At 41.2% G+C, this 27519-nt stretch overlaps 1 protein-coding gene across 3 annotated transcripts; it reads left to right on the top strand.

Moving 5' to 3' along the window:
* On the top strand, nt 1–26414 carry nr1h3 (nuclear receptor subfamily 1, group H, member 3). 3 transcript variants are annotated; one of them, XM_056278231.1, is made up of 11 exons: nt 1–135; nt 2385–2598; nt 6414–6496; nt 6841–7083; nt 13282–13551; nt 14104–14309; nt 18662–18841; nt 21183–21282; nt 21797–21910; nt 22090–22184; nt 23759–26414. In XM_056278231.1, exons 3-11 carry the CDS (start codon nt 6454–6456, stop codon nt 23903–23905), a joined length of 1398 nt encoding a protein of 465 aa, XP_056134206.1. In that variant the 5' UTR covers nt 1–135; nt 2385–2598; nt 6414–6453; the 3' UTR covers nt 23906–26414. The 3 variants fall into 3 exon arrangements, with proteins under 3 accessions (XP_056134206.1, XP_056134207.1, XP_056134209.1); XM_056278232.1 differs by having other exon boundaries at nt 24–98; XM_056278234.1 differs by having other exon boundaries at nt 55–135; nt 2470–2598.
* Nucleotides 26415–27519: the final 1105 nt, after the last annotated feature.

Below are 27519 nucleotides of genomic sequence, written 5' to 3'. Positions count from 1 at the left end.
TGATACGTACATTAGCTAGTTAGCTAGCATTAATTGTCAATGCCACTTTCCGAAGCCACAACGGATGGAGTTGCACTTGCAGTCTTGCATTACAAACTGTGAGAACCATCCGACAAGTCTACGTAGCCGAATGTGGTGATTATTCATTATGACTGTTGAATATTTGACGTGGCGTTTGCTAGTTAGCTTTTGTCAACTTGTCAAAACGTAGCTAGCTTCCTTTCGTGAGTGGGTGACTGGCTAACATTAACATCAGTTCTGCTAAAACAACATGCCAGCTTCACATCAGTGTGCTGGCCTTGTTTGAGTTAAACTAACCTGTTTATTTCATTCGTCTATGTTTTTGACATTTCTCGACTGATTCAACACAATATGTTTTGACCCTAACGCTTACAAAGCTAACCCGCAGTCTCAATATATGAACACCTAAGCTAACATAACACACGCTAACTGTTGATCCTTGTAAGTTACTAACGTTACCAAGTCATTAACTTGGCTAATGTTAACAGCTTTCCTAGGGTGTTGTCAAAATGATGTTCAGGTTAATAGGTTCACATATATGTTCACTCTTAACTCAAACATTTGATACACGAGCGAACGCAGGTGACTTGCGCATCAGCTAACTTGTTCCTAAGTGTTTACATAACAGGTTGCGAAACTCGTTTCCACGATCTTGCTAGTTGACACTAGCATTAGGCAATATTTCATTGTAGTTTAGCTCGGCCTCAAAGTAATCCTTCGACGCATCTGTGTTGTTGTTGTTTTTTCCATTAGTGTCAAATCTACGTTAACTAGCGCCACCTCGTTGATACCTCTGGGGCCCACAAACGTTTAGGTTAGACTTGACACAAAATGACGAGTCCACTTCTTCTTTTGCCATTAGCGTGTTTGTGGGAGTTTATTGCCAAATTAACTTGGAGCCAATATTCCCAGTCATGATGATCAGACGTAACATGAGGTTGATGCTGAGTGTGCGATACAGATTTGCTGCTTAACGAAGAGTTACATCCGCTTACAGTTTGAGAATGACATGAAAGGCTGTTTCCCACCCATTACTGCTTACTGGCCCAGGAGGCAGTTTTCCTGTTTCCTGTTGGGCTGCACACTTATTTTAACACTAAGTTACATTGTCAGGCCAATTGACAAAACTGCTACAGCCCACTCACATGAGCACTAATGATGACCGTGACCTAGCTGACATACATATTTGGAGTCGTTTCTGATATTGTCTAATGTGGGAATTTTAGCTGGAACTTGCTGGTCGTGCCTTTTCTCTAAACACTTGGCCATCTCAAAGCCCCAGTATTGTCAGTACAGTTCAGAGAAATCGTCTTTAAAATCTAGTTTTTGGTATATAAAACATATTTGTTTTGCTATACAGTATATGTAGTTGACAGACATGATATAATCGGTAAATTTGAGACAATGCTGTCTGTGATTGAATAAATTTAGCCTTAACTAATTGTGTTTACAATCTTTGATAGACGCTTGGTTTTACTCAATCAGTATTTTATTATCTTTCTTTGTCTTGGCACTTGTTTCCATTAATTTTCAACAGTCTATGAAAGCACTCGTATGAACAAAGGTAACTAACTGATAAGCTGTACAGAACATTGGACTTGGGAGAGAGAGAGAGGGAGAGTGAAAGGGCTCAGGGTTATTTCAGATCACAGGCAGAGCAGAAAAGGCTAAATACTGTGATGTTTTCTCCATTCAATAAACTCTTATTGCTATTTGCAGTTAGATGTTCTATCAGATGTTCTCGGCTTAGGTCCACATCCTCTATGCTATATTTAAACCATCAGAATGGGAACCATGGTTGATGGATCGAGTTGGAAATAGTGTTGAACTCTAGGTTCTCAGTTTGTGACTATTATGCCTCTTTTGACTGTGGACTTTTCTCTCTCATGGGTCCATTGGTCCCTAAAATAAAGGCGATGCCTCAGATGTAGCTGAGGTAAGTAATGCTCTGTGGCGGTCTTCTGTCTATATGGCATGCGTGTAATTAGTTTCAGAGACATCATCGACTTTTGGGAGAAATTTATCTCGTGTGTGTGTGTTTGTTTCAATTTAATATATTTTTCAGGATTACAGCTCAATTTGTTTTTAAAGTAGCCTACACGGATTGGTTAGCTCAGGCATTGGCACATGGTATTGGTTATGGTTTGATGGAGAAACGAGGTGTGGGATTGGGGGCTCTCTAAGTAAGTGTCTTTCTACATGAGGGTGTTTGCATAAAAAAGGGGGTTGCTTGAATACTCAAATAGGAAAATGCCTGAAACATCACAGCACCATGGGGATTTCAGAGTCATGTAAATGACCCATGGTAACCTCTCATGTCCCTCCCGCCCTTCTGTTTCTTTTTCTCTTCTCGTCTCCCACAGGGCATTGTAAAAGGCTTTGCTCATCTTCATGATATTGAGTTGTCAAACTCCCACCTGATAATTCAGGCAGATTTTGTCCCTCTAGGACCGGACATCACGACAAGGCTTACCAAATAAAGGAACCTCTTCTGTCCACATAGAGATATTGACATACTAAGATTGTGTATGGACTTTTGCAAGATGGATATGCTATAATAAGACATCAACTTCAGAGGTAAGTTCAGCCCTACACAGTGGGTGTGATGCTATAAGATGTACTGTACAGTTGTAGAAAAGATGTGTTTTCTAGTTTGAGGTGCCTGTTTTTGTGTGGGGAGTTTAATTTCAACATGAGGTGCTATTTGGGTACCGACTTGCATCGATGCTACCCAACACCAAAGTTTCAACAGGGAACTTTCAATTGTTGAACTTTCAGACTAAAAGGGCTGACATCTTGACTAGAGCTAGTTTATTGTTGATGTTAGCCAGCTGCTAACATTGCTGTTACTGCTATGAACTGTTGTGCTACCATGATCTTGAATTAGCTAACCCTAACTAGTCAGTTATTGACTGAATGTATACTTGTGAGACCTTAAAAGCTACAGACACACAAACAAGTCACCAAAATCTTTTTCATAATCCAGTATCTTTAGATTCTGCTTTTCCTGTTCTTTCTTGTGGAAGAGCACATAGTGTTCGCGTCAGTGTCTCGTAGCCATCGTGCTGCCTTTAGCCCAGTCTTCATCAAGATGTAGCTGTGAACACCGGCCATGGATCCAGAGCTAAATGGAATGTTACATTGCCTATTTTGTATACATAAAAACAGTCTGCACACTGCCAGGTATCCTCCCATATGGTGTTTGTTGACACATCAAGTTTTGATCTGCAAAGGATCTTGATGACAAAGATCAGAGCAATGATGTATCAACAAACACCCTTACGGGGGCATTATGTGCAATGTACAGACAATTTTTCAGTATACACTTCTATCACCTGCCTATATTATTTGCTTGTGCAACCTATGTTAACCTACACACTATGTATTTTGGGTATGATTGGGGTTGACATAGACAAGAAAAAAAAGAGATAACTAAGAAGCAATGTGTCATTTAAGAACAGGCAATCAATGTAGGATCAAGTGGGATATGATTAAATCTCAGAATAACTCATCTGCTGCTGCTTGATAAACTTGGCCTGGCAAGTGACAGCATTTATGTTGCCACAAGATGTTAAACCGCTGGCCAACAAAACACAATGCTCTAACTGTTTTTTTTATGGACTGCTTCCATGTCAGTGTATCAGTGTATTTCATGTGTTGATTTTACCTGGGCACTCTGCCTAAGGTCCAGATTGATTTGTAGTCTCCCATTGCTTTGAGTCATTTTGGCTATTCAACAGCTTAATTGGCACCTCAGAAAATTTTATGCACACACATACACATATGCACACAGATGTATATACACACTCACACAATCTACAAAATTGCCAAGCTTAAGCTTCTCCTCATTATTCTTCCACATATCACAGTCATTGCCAGCTAACTAATTCTAACCAGAGAGGCAAATCCTGATCATATGTCCAACTGCAGTGCAGAAAGTGTACACAAACAGGGCATTTTCTTTGAAATTATCATTCAAGTCGCAGTGCAGTTTCAGTTTGAGTGAAAACCTGGGGCAAGCCAACATAAAAAAATTAATCAGTTTTTCATCAGTGTGTATTATTGCCGTTATAAAGTATCGTCAAGGTGTGATGAAAATGTCTGCACTGTAAACAGTAAAACATTATCTTGTGATAGTACATTACATTCTAAATATACAGCATAAAAATTAAAGATTGTTAAAGCAGCTGGACTTTAATAATATCACACATTTGGTCTTGTATGAGTCATTTGATTAAATCTTTTTTTCGCTGCTCATCAGAAACAAGCCAATACCTCTGGTTTAGTTTTTGTCTACTTTGGGTTACTAGGGTACATTAAATGTAAGAGAGGAGCTATTATGTGGGGTAGGTTTGGCGCAATCTGAAGTTTTTCAGCTGAATCATCTTCTGTGACGTTGGCGTGCTTTGCACAGTCCTCTGTTCACTCAGTACCAACAATTCCACAGTGATATGACTTTATGTTGGTTTCCTTGGCATAACGATTGTGGGTAGTATAGATTTTATCAGGTTGGCTGCAGTGGTCACACCCATATTCTAAAAGTGATTGTACCTTTATCACTGTTAAAGAAGGTTGAATCAGTTCATCTGGACACAGTGTTTATTGGGAGAAACAATTTATCACTCATCTAAGTGACCTCTTCAGTCTAAACTGACTGCAGGAATCCCCACCTAACAATAAGGAATGAAAGCTGTTAAAACAATGTATGCTGTTAGATGCCAGGAGGCTTGCCATGACTTGTACATTGGGGAAACTAAACAGATGCTGGCCAAAAGAATGGCACAACACAAGAGAGCCAACATGTCAGGCCAGGACTTCACAGTCTACATCCATATACAGGCCAGTGGCCACTCTTTCAAGGATGAGGATGTGCACATCCTTGATAGGGAGGAACGCTGGTTTGAATGGGGAGTCAAAGAGGCAATCTATGTAAAGAGGGAACGACCATCCCTAAACCGAGGGGGGAGGGGGGCTAAGAGTACATCTGTCGCCGTCTAGGCTACAGGAGTAAACCCCTACAGAAAATCAACGTCCGCAGTGCTGCTGTTTTTTTTCCCCTTTTTTTTTCCTTCCCTTTTGTATCTGTTTAAGTCAGAGAGTACTGCTAGTGTCATGTGTGGCTCCCGCTTCTCCATCTCGTAGCCCCCCCTTCCCATCCTCCCCTGTATGTTTGTGCTGTTTATCTGTTGTCTTGTTTCACCCCGTTTATTGTAAATCGACTTTGAGTGTTAGAAAAGCGCTATATAAGATTGATTTATTATTATTATTTTTATTTTTGTCATTATCTTACAATGCTGTGATTGCAAACATTCCCAAATTCTCTGTGAATAGTACATGTGGCCATTGAAACTGTAGTTAATGGTCACGGCCATATTTGCATATGAAACTGGTCGTTAGTTTCGGTTGTTATGCAACTGTATTGTTTATAAGGGTGGGGATACCTGCAGTCAGTTTAGACTGAAGAGGTTACTAATACCCCTTTCACACTGGCTAAAAATAACCCTCGAACATCCGCCTTTGGTGGTCAGTGTTACATTGACCAAAGGTGGATGTTAGTCGGTTTTTTGGCCAGTGTGAAAACACTATTAGATGAGTGATGAAACCTATCTGTCAATAAATGTATTCAGATGAACTGATTCAACCTTATTTGATTTTCTTACCTGGATTATTGAGCATGCATAAAGACACTATCACTGTTAGTTACCTGCTTGTGTACATCAATTGCCCATTCAAAATGGCTTGCAGCTAAAGCTGTAATTTTCTCTCACAATCAAGTAAAAAAAAAAAAAAAAATTTCTTAGGAGTTATGTTTGCAGAAGTGTATGTTTGTCAAATTGGAAATTGCTTTTTTTTTTTGCTGGCTTGCTGAGAATAACCAGAAATCCCACGTCGGCACTAATATGACTGGATTTTCCTCAAATGTGTCCAGATGTGGCAATGACAGATTTCATTTCTGCTTTTTAGCCAGCGCATTTTTAGCGCTCTTGTCTTTTTTGTTGCTCAATGCTATAGTTAAGAAAACTTCAATTTAAAACCAAGACTTTTCCTAACAAGACAGTCAAGAGTAATACCAAAAACAAATCAAGTTGAAGAAATATTAAAAAAAAAACATTCTATCAAATAATTTCTGCAGTGGTATTCATTTACTTTCTATTTGGAATGTGTACACTTTGCACCCTAAATACTCCTAGAGTCATAAGATATCAGTTTGGATTACTCTAGCCAGGGAAATATTTCTTTTTTTTATTCACAGTATCTTGATCAAGATTTAAAACGGTGATAAGTTATGACATCAGCAGCTGATATTTAACTTCAATCTAACCTATAATGATTTTGATTCAGAATCTGGCTATTCCTGTGGATTGTTGCTAACATTTAGCAATTGTGTGCAGGTGCAGGTTGATTTCGTAATGACAAGCTGCTGTGCAGAAGATGTCCGCACTGTCTGCGACTGATATCCCAGATGTTGGTCATGGTAAGAGAATAAATTGCCAGCTAGGTTAAGCTTTCTTCATTCATTTTTTTTCTGTTTGTTACTAAAAAAAAATTGCCTTTTTCTTCAGTCCATTCTTGAAATGGGGATCAATGCTGGTGTTTGAATAACAATGGAGAAAAACCCCATCATGCATCATGCCCTATATACTTACTTTTTGTTATCAAATGCAAGCAGTCTCCACATAATTGAAACAGAACAATTTGCTCATTTGTGCATGCAGCTGATAAAGCAGATATGGGAAAGGAGAGTTAAAATGAAAACGCCATCCAATCCAACAACCAAGTCTCTTTTGAATCTGCATGGTAATGTGTCTCTTGCTGCAGATGAGAGTAAGGTGTTTGATAGGGCCTCAGATCTGCAGCTGGACTGCATGGTGGAGGAAAGAGGGGGAGCTGCTGAAGTGACGCACGATGGCCTGCTGTCGTTGGATGACCTGCCCCCGCCAGATGATTTCTCTGTACCCCCACACAACGGCCCTTTGCTGACTGAGATGAGCAGCCCTCTGCCGGTAGAGCCGAGTGACATTAAGCTGGATCCAGTTACAGGCGACATGCTTGCTAACACAGGTGTGTATGTGTCGTTGTATTTCCACGCATAACTGAAGTGTCTTGACAATAATTTTGTGCTTACCTTTTCCCTCAGTAATAAAAAAAGTTTTTTTCTGAGGTAAGGTACACCGCTTGACTGACCACATATTAAAAACTTCAATAGAAACTAGATAAAGTATATTATCAAAGGAATATTTTGGCATAAAAGATTTGAGTTCCATAAACCTTTTAGATGGCTAACTGGAGTTGAGGAGAAATTAGAACCAAGGATCAGGCCTTCAGTGTGCGCAATTCTGTTTGATTTACAGTGGAAAATGGATAATGTGTAAATGAGTAATTGCAAATACAATCACTTGTGCTTAAAAAGATTAAGAAGACTCAGAGAATCCACTTCTGTATGCCTATCTTAACTGCATACAGTTTTTTTTTAATACACTGTGCTGCTGTGGTCACTGTTGTTCGTCTTGGTATGAAAAAAAAAGCCCTCGTTCAGCTTACAAGTACAGCAGCAGGCAGTTTATGTTGGACAGTGAGAAACAGGTGAGGATAGCATCAAGTGTTGTGAAATCAGAGTGCAAAAGACTTTTCATGAAATGGTGAACTCCTATTTTGAGTCACAAGGCTAAGTCGTGCCCAAGTTAAAATTGTGGGAGACATAGGTTAGAGATGTTTAGTTAACTTGTGCTTAAAGACGCTCCAAGCAAAAAAGAAACATACTAACACAAATTCTCTGTCAAGTACTGTCAGTTAGTATTGTAGACTAACTACGTTCAGAGTCTTCTAAAGATAACTCGGACAATATGATTTGAAAGCTTTGGTCAAAAAAGAATCCTTGCCGTTACAATCTTTCTTAAAACAAAGTAATTGGCGTGGATATGCAGTCTCTTGTTTTCTCACTGTCTCTCACATCCTCTATTCTTCTCCGTGGTCAAGATACCTGGACAACAACTAAGGTTCCTCACCTTTTGTGACTTAAACAAAGTACCTGATTATAAATGCATAATGACACATATGCATTGACACATGTCTGAATACATCTATAAATAGTTATTAATTATACATTGCTTTAACTGTAAACATTCACTATCAGTATCACCTTTTATTTATTCTTGTATTCTATTATGAACTTATTAACTTACTAATACTGATGAACAACTGTTCATCTGTAACTCCAAAGGATACACCAACTGAATTGGTCTTCTCAGCACTGTCCCTGGGGTTGTGCGAACTGCACATGGACTCACTTGGCCATATTTACCTAGAAACAGTTTTTCAATCTTCCCTAGCTTCCAGATTTGCCTTGGCATGTTATCCTCTTCGATGAGTGCTACATCACCCACCTTCAGCACAATGGGGTTAGGGGTGTCTCAACGGTATGCTTATTTTAAGTCCAACAAGTAGTCCTTTCTCCAACTATTCCAAAAACTGGACACAAATCTCTGCCTGTATCTCAATCAACGAGTCATTTCCTCTTTGGTTGCTGTTGGATGCTGATTGTCAGCTGGAAATGGCTTAGCTGGCAGAGTAGTGAGACACCGACCCACCAGGAAGTGAGCAGGCGTCAGCGGCTGTGGTTCATCCACTTCATTGTGCACAAATGTGAACGGCCTCAGATTTAGTATAGTTTCAACCTCTGTTAGGGTGGTGCACATCTCTTCAAAACTGAGTGAAGCTCTTCTCAGTCCCTTTCTCAGGCACGACTTAACTGATCTGACTAGTCTCTCCCAGAAACTGCCCCAACAGACAGCATGCTCGGCTTTGAACCACCAGGTGATGCCTTTTCTGAGAAGAATTCCATAAGTTCGGTCTGATCAATAGCCTTTCATAGCTGCTTTAGATCCTGATCAGCTCTCTTGAACTTTTTCACATTATCTGAATGGATTACCTTACGTTATCCTCTTCCTCTTTTTTTTTTTTTTTTTTGGATTCTTCCCCCTTTTTCTCCCCAATTGTACCCTGCCAATTATCCCACTCTTCGAGCCATCCCGGCCGCTGCTCCACCCCCTCTGCCAATCCGGGGAGGGTTGCAGACTACCACATGCCACCTCTGATACATGTGGAGTCGCCAGCCGCTTCTTTTCGCCTGATAGTGAGGAGTTTCACCTGGGGGACATAGCACGTGGGAGGATCATGCTATTCCCCCCAGTTCCCCCTCCCACCTGAATAGGCACCCTGACAGACCAGAGGAGGCCATAGTGCGGCAACCAGGACACATTCCCACATCTGGCTTCCCACCCGCAGACACGGCCAATTGTGTCTGTAGAGATGCCTGACCAAGCTGGAGGTAACATGGGGATTCAAGCCAGCCATCCCCGTGTTGGTAGGTAATGGAATAGACCGGTAAGCTACCCGGATGCCCCACATAGTCCTCTTCTCGCGATGAATCTTTTCACGTTCTCTGTTGTTTGGTTTGAGAGTAACTGTAAATGCACTGCTGTAGTTACAGCACAAGTGAACAGTGCAATGTATGCTTTCTTTACAAAACCCTTTTCCGTCATGGAGTGGCCCTGCAAAATCCACATCTGTAATTTTGAATGGTGGGGATTCTGTGATTCAGTCTTTCGGTAGGGGTGCGGTTACCTGCTACCTGGCCTTTGCTTTGAATCTCCTGTACTTTACACATCTAAATACACTGCCTTTCACTGACTGTCTTGCACATGAGAGCCAGTATCTTTCTCTGAGCTGCACTAAAGTGTCACTTTCTCCAGAAGACATCACTTTCTCATGATTGCATATTATCAGCATATCTGGGTAGCTGTGTTTATTGGGCAATATTTACAGTTGTTGTTCTCTGTATGTGACGTCAGACTGTTGCAATCTTCCTCCCACACTGAGTAACCTGTGATCACTCAGGAATGGTTTCAGCTCTCTGATTTTAGAGTTGTTGCTTAGGCCTTTTCCTGCATTCAGTAGCTGGATCTCCTGAGTGAAACTCTTCTTGTATTACCTTTGTCCAGTGTTGTTCTGCATCAAACGGCTCTTCAGCAGTCAGTTCTTGTTCTGTTTTTGAGACCGCATGAACCTTAACTATGAATCTTTTTATCCAGGCAGTCACTCTGAGCACTTTTTTTCCAGTTTGCTGTATCTGTGAAGCTCTTAACATGGGTTGTGTGAAGTCTGTGTCATCGTCCCTGAGCTGGTCAGTGACCTGGTGACTGGTCTTGGCTTCATTTACATCTTCTACTGGAACTTATCCACAGTGTTCTCCGTTTGATCAGGTGATGTCAGAACACTGGGTTCGTTCCACCATGGTTGGTAGATCAGCAGGGTTTCCCTCTCCCACAGTATGTGACCCTGACTCTGAGTTGGTCAGGGACTGGATCTCTGTTACTCTGTTTGTGACAAATTCTTTCTATTTCAGGGCAGTGCTGTAAATCCAGTGCAGCACTATCATTGAGTCTGTCCACATTTTAATTTGGTTTTGTTTCAGTTTCAACATCTGCATCAGACTGTTACCTAGTCTTCCTTCAATTACTGCTCCCATCAGCTCCAGGCGTGGCAGTGTCATTTTCTTAAGAGGCACAACCCTGGACTTGGAGACGACTAGACTGGTGGTCATGGTTCCTTTTGTGTTTAACCCAGAATATAAGCTACTGTACTGTAGACCCTTTCACTCGCTTCACAGAGCACATGGAGAGTCAGTGTGTCGCTGTTCTGTGGCTGCATATCTGCTGGCACCACGCTGGTATGGAGAGCTGGTGTAACTGGGGCAGTTCTGAACACTACTGTTGCCATTCTCCAGTCAGGTCAGATAGCAACTCCTCATCTCAACTAAGCCGTCTTTCTCACATTTCCTGTAACATTTCTAATGGTGAAAGGGTTAGGAAACAAAGAGTATCAAATATATGAGCTGGCAACTGTAGAACACTTCTCTTGGTTTTCTTCTTCTTTCGGAATGTTCAGTCATGGTCTGAGGTCAAACACAAAATCATCCGTTTCTGGCCTCCACACTAAGTCTAACACCTTCAACACTGGTACATGTGCTTCTGGTGCCATTAGGTGGTCAGTTGAATTCTCCCATTTTGTCTTAAGCTCAGGCTGCGGTTTGAAGTGCTTTTATTGCAAGGCAAAAAAAGCACTTAAAATTACAAGTGTAACAAAAATATTTGTATTATACTTTGGATTCGTAATTCTTATTGCTGTGACATACAAATAAGGCTGAAAGATCACTAACATAACATTGTGTCCATCCCAAACAAATGGACACCATCAGTAGCTGCAAGCGACTAGCGTGCCATTTTTAACTATACAAGGCAACCACTGAGTTAAGCCTAATGGCAACGATGACGCCGTGACGCTGATGTGCAGTCTCACACAGCACGCAGAGCTTGTCGGTCTGTAGCTCACCACTGAAATTAAACCTCCACTCTGCTTGTATAACTGGTTTAATTTTACTTGATGTTATTTTATTCTGAGCACTTGGAAGACCTAGTGTATATGTGAAACAATGTTTACGAAAATACAGGACAAATCGCGTCCCTTATTGCTGCAATACAGGACGCAGCATTTTATTTCCAATACAGGATGATCCCGTATAATAAGGGACGGGATTTTCTCAAAAACCATTCATCTGATTGACTTCACACTTGGCAGGTGTATTGCTGAGGACCCAGGGAAGTGTAGTGTTGTGTGTTAAAATTGTTTGGATGAGCAGTTCTCGAGAAAGCTGCAAGCTGTAAAGTTTTTAATGAAGTTAGTCATAATACATTCCACTTGTTTACTTCCCGTGGAGTGAATGAGTAGAAAGACAAACGGTACCGCTCTTCCATTGCAATCCACGTTGCAGTTGGAGGGGGCACTATACCTGTATTGCTTCTGCTTGTTCACTTCCTGTGGAGTCAACTAGTGGAAATATGAACAGCATCAATCTGCCTTTGCAACCCAGATTGTGGTCGGAGGGGGAATTACACCCGTATTCCTTCGATGAAGTTTGGATGAATGGGTCCACACTAGTAACATGTAAAAACACCAACTCATATGGGCGAGTAATGTTACATTTGCATGTAGTAGCTAAACTGGCACCAATGTTACTCAATATAGCTATCGCTACATAAATTAACTCTTATTATCTTGTTATAGTTAATTGTATATTACTACAACAAAGTGCATTATTCAGGCATTTTCAGTGGTGTAACTGGGAAACTGAGCATGCTTGTCATCATAGAAATAGATCATAAGATTGTGGGGGGTTTTTCAACTTAAGTGTAGAGGAATGTGATGTTTATTGCAACTTCGGTAATATCTGCTGCCTTACCTTTGAAACACAGCTCCCGCTCGCTCACCGGCGCTGCTCCAGTCTTCAAATGTATGTTGATAGGCTATTACTCGTGATGTGTATCCAGTCAGATAGTGCTTCGGGTAGGACATTGCTTGAGACCAGGGAGTGGTGACTACAGACAGAGAGGTGGCTGCATCAGAGCCAAAGTAGCGAAATTTTGAATTAATTTATTTTATCAGCAATCGGATAAAAAAATAACAATTCCTATGATAGTAAAAATAATAGTATAATAAATAATAGTAAAAATGTTGAATATCACATCCGATCGGCTGGGCCAATAATCGGCGGACCCCTGTTAAACATTGCTTTAGCTGTAAATATTCACTATCAATATCCCTTTTTATGCATTTATTCATCTATTCTATTATTAACTTATTAACTCACTAGTAAAGTTACAAGATCTAGCCTTTTTGTAATGAAAACCCACTCCTCATGCTCTCAAGTTTGTTGTATTTTTTTCAGTGAAGTCCCTGCAGAGCTCTTACATTAAAAGCAATATCAACCAATTACTTAAATGTGTGTGTGTGTGTGTGTGTGTGTGTGTGTCATGAAACTGGTGTGACATATTTGTTGGCTAACTTACATTTTTTCTGGTGATTTCACAGAGAAACTTGCTTGTCTGCTCAATGTCTTTTTTTTTTAAAATACCACTTGTTTTCTTTCTCTTAAAAACTCAGAATGTGGGTATGTTGATTGCAGCTTGGAATTTTTTTTTTCTGTTAGCCAGACTGTACATGTACTGCCCAGTTATAATTGATTTCTTTTAAAATATTGCCAAGGAACCTTTAATTATGTAGTACTTTGTCTCAATAGCTTTTAATAGATGATGGATGTATTTTTATAGTGTGACGATAGATGGCCAGTGCAGCCGTATTTGTAATATTAGTACCTCCTAATGTTTAATATACCTCTTCACCTTTTGCTATACTCTGTGATAGCGGATGGGCAGCCTGTGAAGAGAAAAAAGGGACCTGCCCCAAAGATGCTGGGTAACGAGGTGTGCAGTGTGTGTGGTGACAAGGCTTCCGGCTTTCACTACAACGTGCTCAGCTGTGAGGGCTGCAAGGGCTTCTTTCGACGGAGTGTCATCAAGAGTGCCCAGTACTCCTGCAAGAACAATGGCCATTGCGAAATGGACATGTACATGCGCCGGAAATGCCAGCAGTGCCGCCTTCGCAAATGTCGGGAGGCAGGGATGCTGGAACAATGTGAGTGTCTGCATGGAAAGTGACTGAGAAAGATTTTGAGACAATGTTTTCAGATTAGATTAGTTGGAACTTCAATGGATCCTTGTGGCGAAACTGACTCATGTCGGCAGCAGATGATAGAATGCACCCAGATGGAAAACAAAGGTTAAGTAGAGAGATAGAATAGGACAGGAGACCGAAACCATAACCAGCATAACAATACAGGAGGTCTATTAAAAGAAATGGAACAAGGTAGGTCCATACTTTACAAATGTAATGGTAGAACCAGTGGACATAACAACACTTGAAAGTGATGACCAGAATATATAATTAGATAAAATATGTGGAAGTAGATTATTTAGCTGTACTCTGGAACACTGGTCATGCTGCCAGTTTTCTTTCCCACCCCTGAAATATAAGTATCTATTCAGTGTTGTACTCTGAAGAGGGGGGGATTCTTTTCATTTAGAAATTTGTTTTAAATGAGTTCTGCACTGTACGATACGAAGCAGTAGCTGATTGACTGAATATGGAGAGCATTTCACTGAGTGCGTCGTCTCCCTCGGCTTTTAGGTGTGCTCTCCGAGGAGCAGATCAGACTAAAGAAGATGAAGAAACAGCAGGAGGAAGAAACTGCTCGCACATCGACAGTTATCACCCCCACCCCGCCACAGGAAGTGGTCAACCTGGCCCCTGAACAGCACGAGATGATTGAGAAGCTGGTTGCCATGCAGAAGCAATGCAACAAGAGGTCCTTTATTGACCGACCGAAAGTGACGGTGAGTAAATGGTTCTTAGTGTAGAAGGGGGATCGCTGTTTGAGATGCCAGAGCTTACTCGTGTAGATCATTGCCTATCCAGATGTTACCAGTAACAAAAGCCCAGAGCTCAAATGTACATCATGGGTCAGTTGACCACTACTCTTGACTTGCCTGATCTTTCACCACACATCATTTAAAGATGCCATCTGTAATTTTTTCATATTAAAACTGCCATATTATATATATTCATTAGCAGCTGATGAGTGCATGACGCATGAAACAGGCCTGTACTGCAATGTATTAAACTTTTTTCCCCCTGTATCTGTAAAAGAATTCATGATAATGATATTATCTCAATATCTCAGTCAAATGTATCTTTAAATTCGTTTATTGAGCGTTTTTTCCCCCCTTTTTTTCGGCAAATGAATTGCACTCAAAATATGAGTGTAGGGAGGTGGGGAGTCTGTAACCATAACTGTATAAAAGCGTACAAAAGAAACAATTACACTTAATGAGTAGTGAAAAGGCAACCACATGAACTGATAAACAACAGCGCCACAAGACCTAACAGCCACCATCAATACAATGTCAACTGAAACAAAATCACTTGCGGGAAGCAGGGGACAGAGAGTTCGTGTGTGAGACCACAGGCTCACTCTGATATACTGTGATTTAATGTCCACTGACCATGTCCTTACATCACTGGTTCCTCTTTTCATGACATGATTTTGCACGACAGTAGTAGCCACACACTGTGGTAGTAGCGAGCTAGTGTAGCGGTTTGACCAAGTTTAAACCAGTCTGACTCAATGTGAAACTCAACAAAGGATACATGCATTCAGAATATATATAACCCCTGGTTATTTTGTTATAACACAAGTGAATTTATAGTTAATTGCAAGGCAGGAAAATAAAACACTGTCAGCCACACTATCGGTTACTTTTTCAAAGGTTTTATTAGAGCAAAAGGGAAAGAAAAAAAGTTCCATATAATTCAGTTTATAGATTAGAAATACCCCGGTTATCCAATAAACAAAACTCAAAACAAGGAAGTATTCCCAACTGCATTTCAGTTAACTCACAAACAAAAATCCATAAACCCCTAAAGCTTTAGTCAAGAGGAAAAAAGTCAAAAAGAACAAATGGTCACCCAGCTTTTGCCAACTCACGGTTACCATGGGGAGTGATAATTAAGCTGTTGTCGTGTCTCCAGAGATGTTAAGCTGACGGATTCCTTGAGATGATGAGGGGAGGTGATTTTGCATGGGGACACGTGAATATATAACAAACCTGAAATTAACACAGGGCAAACAAAGGCCTGGGTAGGCTGACGAAGCGGAGGTCTAACTTCTCCCTGCTCTTTACTCACCAGCATCATTAGCCATACTGATTTGTGCAACTCATCTTTAAGGAACGTAAGGGGTCGGGCTTTCCGAAAGTGGGTAAATCAGAGCCATGTCACTGGTTGACAGGACTGGTGGGTGTGAGTGGAGGGGAGTGAAATAAGACTGATAGCTGGAGACATGTTTCTTATTATTTATAACATAATTTGGGTGATCACCATACTAGTTAGTTACTGCGTCACGGCATCACGTCAGGTGGGGGGGACAAAGTGAGAACGGAAAGAAACGGAAGAGGCACTGGATTATTTACATGATATCATATGTGTATTATTAACATGATGTCAATATTTCCATCCATCCATTATCCAAGCTGCTTATCCAACTTAGGGTTGCGGGATGCTGGAGCCTATCCCAGCAGACATTGGGTGGCAGGTGGGGGGACACCCTAGACAGGCCGCCAGTTCATCACAGGGCCGACACATTCACACCTAGGGACAATTTAGTACGGCCAATTGACCTGACCTATGTCTTTGGACTGTGGGAGGAAACCAGAGCAACTGGAAGAAACCCACGCAGACAGGGGGAGAACATGCAAACTCCACACAGAGGACGACCTGGGATGACCCCCCCAAGGTTGGACAACCCCGGGGTTTGAACCCTGGACAACCTTGCTCTGAGGCAACCGCCCTAAACACTGCGCCACCGTGCCACCCCTGTCAATATTTCATTTATTAAATGTCACAGTTATTGTCAATACCAGTAAATTTGTGACACCCGTTTTATATAGATATGTGTGTGTATGTATGTATATATATATATATATATATGTGTGTGTGTGTGTCTGTGTGTGTATGTACTGTATAGGGTATATTTTCTACCCATTCCTGCTTGCATTTTTGTATCAGCAGCCATTCAGTATATTAGCGTTCTGTAATTGCGCCTCATTTTGCTGTTTTTCATTGGTGCCGGCAGCATCTGCCATTCCCCCAAGTATTAAGATAGAAGGGGGCACGCACAGGAAATGCATCGAGTCTGTCACAAAAGGGAAAGGGGATAAAGAAGGAACTTGCACGTTGAAAGCGGAAGAGCAAGTGATAGGTGCTAAAACATAAAGTACAACATTTTCTAGTATTTAATTAGCTTTAGTTAATTGTCTGATATATGGCTTGATATGTTGCTCCATATTACTGTCAGATGACATTGTTGATCAGTCCTCTTTCCCCTAAATGCACACACTGCTGCTGGATTATCTTCTCGATGTGCCCCTACTGCAATAGTGCATAGCCAACCAAATGCTGCGGGGGTTAACACCAAAATCTGTGACCCTCAAAAGCTTAGACCTGAACGTGAGTGCTTTCAGCATATTAAGGATCATGTTCGTTTTGAATGACACTGGGATTTGCGGATGAAAACAAATTATTATGGCCACCAGATGTTGCCAAATCTGCCAAAACGGAAGAAATTATGGATAACCACTTTAGGCATTGTACCAGTGCACAAAAAAGGTCTTGCAGAATGCATTGTCTATTTGGCATAGATGGAAAAAAAATGTTCTGGACCCAGGGGGGTGCACTTCCAAAATAGTGCCATCTGGTGCTGGTGGAATCTGTCTGTTTGATTGGTGCTGACAGGCTTATGCCAGCGACCAACATCCGCTTAGACTAGTTGACCACCAAAAGACTACATGGACAGTTGTTGATTGATGTCTACATTTTTGGTTGTTTTTTGACGAGCCTTATTGAAATTTCCAAATGGTGCTTTCATGAATGATGTAAAGTGATGCCATCTTCAGTTTCATTAAAACAATAAAACAATAAAATTTAATATCCGCTGCATTCTCCGCCCCTTTTCTCTCATAAAAACTGATGGAGATTGCTTAACTTACTGGAATGAATACATTGCCTGGATAGGATTTCTACTGTTGTCTTCCAGTACTGATTTTTTTTCTTCTATAATACACACCCAAGACAGGCGGCATGGTGGCGCAGTGGTTAGTGCAGCCGCCTCACAGCAAGAAGGTCCTGGGTTTGAGCCCCAGGGTAGTCCAACCTTGGGGGTCGTCGCGGGTCATCCTCTGTGTGGACTTTGCATGTTCTACCTGTCTGCGTGGGTTTTACTGCGGGGGCTCCAGTTTCCTCCCACAGTCTTAAGACATGTAGGTCAGGTGAATCGGCCATACTAAATTGCCCCTAGGTACGAATGTGTGTGTGTGTATGTCGGCCCTGTGTGATGGCCTGGCGGCCTGCCCAGGGTGTCTCCCCGCCTGCTGCCCAGTGACTGCTGGGATAGGCTCAAGCATCCCCGTGACCCTGAGAGCAGGATAAGCGGTTCAGATAATAGATGAACACACCCAAGACACTTAATAAATTTGTCGGAACCTAGTATGTATTTTTTAGGCAGACAGGTAACCTCATCCAAGTTGGCTGCCACTGTTTCATCATTTAACAGAAAAATATCCTTTTTAGAGAATCCAGATTAATAATGGCAAGGATATAAAGTTTCAAAATTTGGCATCAGACATTGATTCATTTAATTTTACAGCTGCACTGCTGTTTTTGACAAAGTCTGCGAAGGCAGATCTGACATTTTTGTTCGTACATTACTTCTGCTTAGTGTTGCTTTCTACATTCATGATGCTGCTGTTACATTACTTTTGTGTCGCATTGTAAAATTTGCTTCAAGTTGTGTTATAGGAATAAATAACAGACTTCATCTGTTAAATGTATCATTGAGTCAGACTGGTTGTCTGCCAGGATTTGCTGTTGTTTTATTCTGTCAGCCCCAGAATATGATATGAACATATCTGGCATTCAGGATACTGATTTGCTCCCCCAGAGGCTGATGTGTATCTGCTGATGTGCTGCTGCTTTTGTTTTGGATGCATTTGAGAAGCAAGTTTCGCTTGTGCCGATTGAGTCAGTCACTAATGTTTGTGTGTGTGTGTGTGTGTGTGTGTGTGTGTGTGTGTGTGTGTGTGTGTGTGTGTGTGTGTGTGTGTGTGTGTGTGTGTGTATGTTTCTATAACAGCCATGGCCACAGAGTCAGGACCCACAGAATCGAGAGGTGCGTCAGCAGCGCTTCGCCCATTTCACTGAGCTAGCAATAATGTCGGTCCAGGAGATTGTGGATTTTGCCAAGCAGCTTCCTGGTTTCCTTGAGCTTACCAGGGAGGACCAGATTGCTCTGCTTAAGACTTCTACCATTGAGGTTTGTCAAGGCTTCATCACAGCATGTTGTTTTGTATATCATCAGTGGTAGATTTTACCTTACTGTATTTTTGTTTGGAAGGCAAGACATCTTAGGATTTGTCGGATAATATTTTATTCCTTTTCTGTGTATTGTAAGGTGAGCAACTTAACGTAGACCGGAAATCTGTAAGGAATTGCAAAGTAAATGCAACAGTGCTGCAAAATGCCATTTCTGGCATACTGAATGTCTTCCTGCATATTAGTGATGACTTCATTGAATGAATACACTGAACCAAAACGTTATGACCACCTGCCTAATATGCTGCTGGTCCTCCATGTGCCGCCAAAACAGCACCAAGCTGCCGAGGTATGAACTCTACAAGACCCCTGAAAGTGTCCTGTGGTATCTGGCACCAAAACATTAGCACCAGATCCATCAATTCCTGTAAGTTGCGAGGTGGAGCTGCCGTGAATTGGACTTGTTGGTCCAGCACATCCCACTGATGCTCAGCCGGATTGAGATCTGGAGAATTTGGAGACCAGAGCAACACCTTGAACACTGGCATCGTGTTCCTCAAACCATTCCCGAACAATGTGTGCAGTATAGCAGGGCGCATTGTCCTGCTGAAAGAGGCCATTGCCATCAGGGAATACCATTGCCATGAAGGGGTGTACCTGGTCTGCAACGATGTTTAGGTAGGTGGCACTTGTCAAATTGACATCCACATGAATGGCCGGACCAAGGGTTTCCCAGCAGAACATTCAGGATCAGGAACATTTATTTGTCATTTCATTTCATGTACATGAAGTGAAGCGAAATATCATTTCCCCCAGCCCACAGCAGTGCAACACAAAGACAAAGACGTATCCAAAACCTACAAGAACACATATATCCAAACTACAAAAAAAAACCTACAAAAACATATATCCAACATATAAAAAAAAACAAAAAAAAAACAAAAAAAACACCATCCAAGAGAGCAAACGCCAGCCAGGATGACTCTCAGAACCGCTGTCTGCATGGGCCAGTAGCTAGCCTAGCCCACCACCCTGCCTCCGCATCCTGCCAGACCACCCTCGGCGTTTCCTCCTTGGGCGCAGGGCCATGGTCCCCGGGCTCACCGGAGGCAGCAGACCAGGCTCCCCCAGCCGATCCAACTCCAGCTCTCCCAGCCAGACACCCCTGACACACCTCCCCGTATTCCACATGACGACACCAAAAACACAGTTAGCAACCAGCGGGTCGCTGCCAGACTGTCCTCGGTGCCACCGGAACTGCCAGTCTGCATGGGCCAGCAGCCAGCTCAGCCCGCCCTGCCTCCGCACCCCGTTAGACCGTACTCGGTGTTTCCTCTTCGGACAGGGCGTGTCCCCGGGCCCACAGGATGCAGCAGACCAAGCTCCACCAGCCATTAGATGAAGACACAAACCCAGACGCGAACAAAGAGACTGCATGGACAGCACTGGGTGAGGCCGCTGCAAATGTCAAGCTCGCACCGCCATCTTCCCACACCGGCACTGGGTGAGGCCGCTGCAAACGTGAGTTCGTGCCGCCATCTTCCCATAGCATTACACTCCCTTCCCTGGCTTGTCGTCTCCCCACAGTGCATCGTGTTGCCATTTACTTACACATGTACACACCGTCATTCACGTGATCTAAACAGAAATGGGACTCATCGGACCAGGTTACCTCCTTGCACTGCTCTAAGGTCCAGTTCCGATTCTTGTGTGCCCACTGTAGGTGCTTTCAATGATGAACAGGGGTCATCATGTGCACTCTGACCAGTCTGTGGCTACGCAACCTCATACGCAGTAGGATGCGGTACACTGTGTTGTGACACATTTCTTCTATTACCATCATTAAAATGTTCTGTGACTTGTACCACGGTAGAACTTCTGTCAGTTCAGACCAGAGGAGATAGCTTTCATTACCCTCGCACATGTATGAGCCTTGAGCGCCCAACACCCTGTCGCTGGTTTGTGGTTTGTTCCTCGTTGGACCAGTGTCAGTAGGTACTCACCACTGCTTATGGGGAGCACCCCACAAGCCTTGCAGTTTCAGAGATGTTCTGACCCAGTTGTTTGGCCATAACAACTTAGCCCTTGCCAAAACCCCTCAGGTCTTTACTCTTGCCCATTTATCCTGCATCCAACACGTTGACTACGAGAACTGATTATTCGCTTACGATCTAATCTACCCAGACCATGACATGTGCCCTTGTTTGGAGATGATCAACGTTAAGTTCACCTCTGAGTGGTCATAATGTTTTGGCTCATCAGTGTATCGCAATAGTTCAAATTGTCCCAAGTAAAGCTCCTCATTGATAGTTTTCTGACAGTGATGTGTTTGTCTTCCACAGATTATGCTGCTAGAGACATCTCGGCGCTACAATCCAGCCATCGAGAGTATCACGTTTCTGAAGGATTTTAGCTATAACAAGGAGGACTTTGCCAAAGCAGGTGCTTAAGCACATTTCTACCTACCAAATGTTTATTGAAGGCATTCACAGTATAGCTTCATTTGATTCCCTCTAGACTGACTCCCAAAACCTTTGGCATGGAAGCGCAATTGCAACCCCTTGTAGGGACTTCCATATTACTCTTTTTGAAGAGCAATACAGGGGGTTAGGGTAAGAGGGTTAGCAACTGCTCATTTGTATCTGTCACAGGTAAGTGGTACCATTTGGGGAGACAAAAAAAGCGAAGCATCTTTGGATAAAAACAGTAAGACATAAGGGATTTTTTTTTCAATTTGATGGTGTATTACTAGAGTACTGTATATGATAAGTCATGCTGTAAAATTATGTAGAAAATCTTTTGTTTTCCCAGCTACCTTGAGACAGATAACATTACTTCTCTGCTGTTTATCAGAAACCCAGAATTCTCTAGGACTGTTTTCCACATTTCCTTCTTGAAAGCAATTTGTAGTTTCTTCCCCGAAACAATTTGTCTCTGTCACCTCTCACCCCATTAGGGCTTCAGTTTGAGTTCATCAACCCCATCTTTGAGTTCTCCAAGGGAATGAATGACCTGCACCTGGATGAAGCCGAATATGCTCTGCTCATTGCAATTAACATCTTTTCTGCAGGTGAGAGGGCACAGGTTAAGGCAAAGCCAGTTGCTGAATAAATTAAGCAATTAGTTAATGATGCACCATTTACTCCTATTTCACAGTTAAGTAAAAATCAGTTTGAAAAAATGATTTAGCTGATGTAATCTGACAAGTAAAATAACTAATATGTTTATGTGGTATTTTGATACACTTAGATCGCCCAAATGTGCAGGATCATGATCTAGTGGAGAGGCTGCAACAACCTTACGTGGATGCACTTCGCTCTTACATCATGATAAAGAGACCAAATGTAAGTGAACTTTAGTTTACACAACTCCTGCAGGTCAGCATAACCTAGCTGCCTGTCGTCATGTCAGGGTTAGGGTTAACCATGTTTTGGTTTTATTCAGTGCAGGAGTTGGACAGTTAGAAACAGCATTTCCAGGCAAGGTCAAACAACGCATGTTTTTACCTTAACTTGTGTACACCATTTAATTTCTTATGTGCTGGTAAAATAATCACTGTTTCATTTAGGGATTAGCAGTTTCACAGTCACTATCAGAGTGGTAGACAGCATTTGTGTGCATGTATGCGATACTAACAGTGTATATTGTATATAAACTCAAATTGTGATGTAAACATAAAGATAAGCATCTTTATATCCAAAGGATTAATTCTGTAATTTTAGATGTACTTTACACCGTAGTCATGTGACCTTCTTAGAACAAGAGGAATCAATTCGGTTTCTTCAGTTCAGTCGTGGATTTGAACATCTTGTTTTCAATAATCATGCACATTTAGACTCTCACCTGAATGGCACGCTTTCAAAATGCATTTTAGTTTGTCCAGAAGAAGTGGTTAACATTTCTCCCCCAGATTGACCCAATTTTCCTGTACTGTACTGTGTACAGTGTGTCACATGGGGTACCAGCCTAAAGGAAAAGAGTGGACATTTATACTGCTCAACTTTTTATTGAACAGTACATTTAGATGTTTGCAGAATTTGTTTCAGTATACTATGGAAATATTTTACTTTCTAGAAGAAAGTAATACAGTAAAACACTGTGCATCTGTCAAGGATGCAACTTTGCTGAATAGTCCTTGGATACCAACCACATAGATGCTCGAAGTTTTGAAGAGCCACTTATTTCTTGGACATAGTTGACTGCTGTACAACAGGAAAGTTGGTGGCCATTTCATCCATGCTTCCTGTGCCTTTTTCATTTTCATGTAATGTGTTTAAAGTTGATGTGTTTTGCCAAAACAAGTTTATTTGCATAGCCCTGAATCACAGTTACAGTCTCAGAGGGATTTAGTATATTCACACAGTGAAAACCGGGTAAATGCAGTAAACTACAATGGACGATACCTTCTATCCGGAGACCCTTGATTCGGATGAGGAAAAACTCCACCTTGTTAATTTTGTTGACCAAAACTATGAAGACACATATTCATCCATGAGGAAACAAAACTGATGTCTTAATAGAAATCCATATTTGGTGCTAATCAGGATTTGGACAAAATTACGGGTAGGCGTGATTGAACATTTTAATGAACGTCGAAACACATTAGCCAACATTTTAATTTCTTGAGGAAAATGTCAGTCAACACTCGAAGAACCTGACAATAACAAAGTGAGAAGGAAATCAGAATTTGACCGCCTTAAATGAAAACTATGATGACATGTATATGACATTAGCTGGGCTATATAAATAAAATTGAGTTGACTTCTTGGTCTTTGTTCACAAAGGAGGTTTTTATTAGTTGTCTTGTTTTTATCATGGAGAAAAGGTAATTGAGTAATATTATTGTGTTGTTTTGTCGATAAAATTAACAGTGCCACTTCTCTCCTAAGAAGTGTCTTTGTTTTATTGGTTTCTTCAGGATCACCTGATGTTCCCTCGCATGTTGATGAAACTGGTGAGCCTGCGTACGCTCAGCAGCGTCCACTCGGAGCAGGTCTTTGCCCTACGCCTACAGGACAAGAAGCTTCCCCCTCTGCTGTCTGAAATCTGGGACGTCCATGAGTGACTGTGACCCTGATGCCACACCCTGTGGCCTCAGAAAGCCTGGAACAGACACGGCGTCCGCTGAGCAGTTCAGAGAGACTTACCTAGGAAGCAAGACATTCAGGAGCATAGCTTGCTTTCCTGCTCTTCCAGTCAGGGATCGATTCCTACTTCGGAGAACATTTTCTTTTCTTTTCCTCACCATTTCTTTTTTGGAGGTTTCAGATACAGCAGTGACCCTTACCATCCAATGGACTGCGGAGTGCGTTTGCATTGAAAAGGGATTTGAAGTGTAAACATCTAGTTTTCAGTCAGCCCTTGTTCTTCCTGTTGTGTTGACACTGCGATAAGCCTATGCTAGCAAGATCAACACAGGCAAACCGAGTTCAGTAGCCAGTGTTATTCATGAATCAATATCTGTTGAAAGTTGTCAATTTCTAGTGCAGTTCTATAATCTTATCTCTAACAATGTTAATCATGAAAATCTAAGCAGGTCTTGGCTATGGCTCTCTAATATTACAGTCTATGGAAAAAGACGGTTGCACATAAAGTAGCAATTTTATGCAGTTGTGCAATAGAATAGTATACTGAGTTGGGGATAAACAGGCTAATGTTGTTAAGCAACATTTCTTGGTGTTAAACTATATAATAAAGTGGAAGGTCATCCGATTGCTGCAGTTGATATCGTGCGTTGTGATAGAGCAGCTGTTCGCTCGTGTTCCTTTTGAAGAAGGTGATTGATGTTGAAGTTGCTCAGGTAAAGTAATGTGATGTAGAACTCTGTTAATTGGAGTTATCTTTATTTGCCGGTAAATTACTGGAGTTTATTCATCCAACTAACCAAGGGACCCTTTTGGTCATGCCCGCAAACAGTCATGTAAATGGAACATTTATTTTTACAAGAAAAAATTTATAGCGTGTTCACATAAAAGAACATCAGACAAGATTATACAATCACATACTAACGCACAAGGAAGTAGAGGTCTGCAAGAACTGATGGTAATGTGACCAGCAGGGAGAGCCCTCATCTTGTAAACTACTTTAGTTGGAGAGCTGTCTTTTTCTGAGACATGTACAGGTAATGGTAACGTGGCTAGAGGTGTTTTTACATAAAGCCGTTGCACCCGGAAATATGTGAGACTGATGTGTGCTGAGGATCCATGTCAAGCTGACAAGCTCAAAAAAAAAAGGGAGGGCAAGTCATCTTTGCTGTGTTCCACCTTTTAGTTAAACCCATACAGACCCATGACAAAATTAAAAAATTGTAAATCGGTTATATGAAAAACGGCTATTTTACTTGTCTAATTAGAGAGCATTGAAGTAACTTTAATATTGGACATTCAAACATTTGAATCTTGGAGTTAAAGTGTTCATACTCTAGAGTGGATAGACAGAAGCTTTATGTTTTGACAGTACTTGATGGAGGGAAATATTGAATTGCTGAAATCAAAGCAAAACTTTACTGCTATTCAGAATTCATATACTCTTATCTGCACCTGCTGTGACTCACCAACAACTGTGACCGGCTGAATTTCTTTAAGTTCAGCTATAGCCAGACTCGAGCTATGTTATATGGAAGACGTGGAGCACAGAACAATAGTTTTGAGTAACAAAAGGAAATAAAAAATGCGCAGGTTTAAATAGATTTCGCAGTGACAGACTCATTACATGGACTCCTGTACAGAATGAACATAAAATGCTTTGTGATTTTTATTGGAAAAAAGTGTTAGCAGAGGTTAATAATTGTGACATTTCTCCTGTCGCCACACTTTCATTGTCCACTATAGGGTCAGAAGAGCAGTACTGTAGATTATTAAACAGATCAACGCTAAACTCCCTATCCACCTCTGTCAGTTACAGGAATGTTGTCTTATTTACCCATTTACTTTCAGTGAGGGCAGTAATTGTGGCTATTTGCATACTGTTTCAGATATGCCCGAACCAGACAATTCTACTTCTTGATGTTATTGTGACAATTTAATTTTGTTTTCAACTGACAATATGACATGTCAGCTAAATATGGGAGCATCACAACTTTAGCTCATCATATTAGGCTGAATACAAATGTAAAATACTAAACACTGCAATTTCATGCTAATTTTCAGGAAAAGATTTGATTTTAAATTGAAGCTTTATATGATTTTGTATATGAGTGCTTGGAGATGGATCGACAGTGGTTCACTCATTTGAATAATAACCATGTGTCAATTTCTCACAGAATTTGCATTATGCCTATTTTTTTCTTAAAGCAAGAGCTTCATCACCCCAAACACAAATTGTGCATTGAATTAATTTTGCTTGTTTACATGAAAGTGGTTAATTTATGCTTAAACATATCTACGATGATGTTCACTTAATCTGCTTACCGGAGCCAGGATATGCCAGATATGACTCAACACAAATTAGCATGGCTGAGAGTAGTGCTCATCACTACTTTTATGTTGGATTTTTATTATTTCCCTCCTCTGATTTGTTCAAAACAAAATGCTTTGACTTGGTGTTTCTTCCCACTTCTGAAACAGGCTGCAGTAAAAATTTATGAAGTTGTATTTCAAGTTGTAATATATTCCATTAGCCTATTTTGGAATTGCCTCAAAGAATGAATTGATGAATGAATCTGAGCTCGTCATCTCTCTTAAGTTTCCATAGTAGATAATTTTTACAGAACAGACATTGGCCTACAGAGAGCCTCTTCGGAGAGATGTCAGTTTACACTGTGTGGTGGGAAAAGGCCAGTGTGTACATATACATACCTTGCTGGCCTTGATACACCACTTAAGGTTCATCATCAATGCATCTCTTGCATTTTTTCTGCCCATGTACGACTTTCACCTAACCTCTCAAAAAGTACTCAATATCGATCATTCACTGATTGGGACATGTCCCATACTTTGATTTTCTTTCAGTTAAATGGGAAATACTGCAGATGTTGATCGCCACCTCCGGAAGCGGAGAAAAGTGAAATTAAATTCTGTGTTCCTTCAACACCCCAAAAAAACAAAACAAAACAAAACGAAGAGGTATTACACGACACTAATGCAGAATCCTTGAATCGTTACTTTTTCGTGTGATAGGTTTCAACTACGGTAAAATTAATAACAAATTCACGTATTCGTACATCTGGTATCAATAACGCTCAAATGAAACACCCTATATACAAAAACAAACTATATTTACAGTAGTGGTAAGGTTGTAGTTTCTTGCCAACCTTATTTCCACTTGAAAAAACTATGGAATCCAAGAAATTGCTTTGATCTCTTTCTCTCTTGTCTCTCTCTCTCTCTCTCTCTCTCTCTCTCTCTCTCTCTCTCTCTCTCTCTCTCTCTCTGTGTTTAGGGACCATTGCAAAGGTACACTGCTGGAAATAAAAGTACAATCAAAATGTCAGTTTCCCTGACATTCCACTTAGACTTCTTTACACGTGGAGAACACCACAGCTTTCATATCACGTATTTAACATATTTTTAACTGTTTGATTATCAGAAATGAGAAAGGGATCAAAACCACAGAGAGGAGCGTGCTATCAGGAAAAAAAATAAATTCAATAACTTCACAACTTTTTGGTGTTGTGCAGTCAATTTTATTCCAAATACCAGGGATGTCCTTTTGATTATACCATTTTTTTTTAGTTTTGTA

Source organism: Lampris incognitus, chromosome 4 (genome assembly GCF_029633865.1).
Source record: "Lampris incognitus isolate fLamInc1 chromosome 4, fLamInc1.hap2, whole genome shotgun sequence".
Classification (NCBI taxonomy): Eukaryota; Metazoa; Chordata; class Actinopteri; order Lampriformes; family Lampridae; genus Lampris; species Lampris incognitus.
Note: the sequence above shows the minus strand (reverse complement) of the source record. Positions and strands in the feature narration are given on the sequence as shown.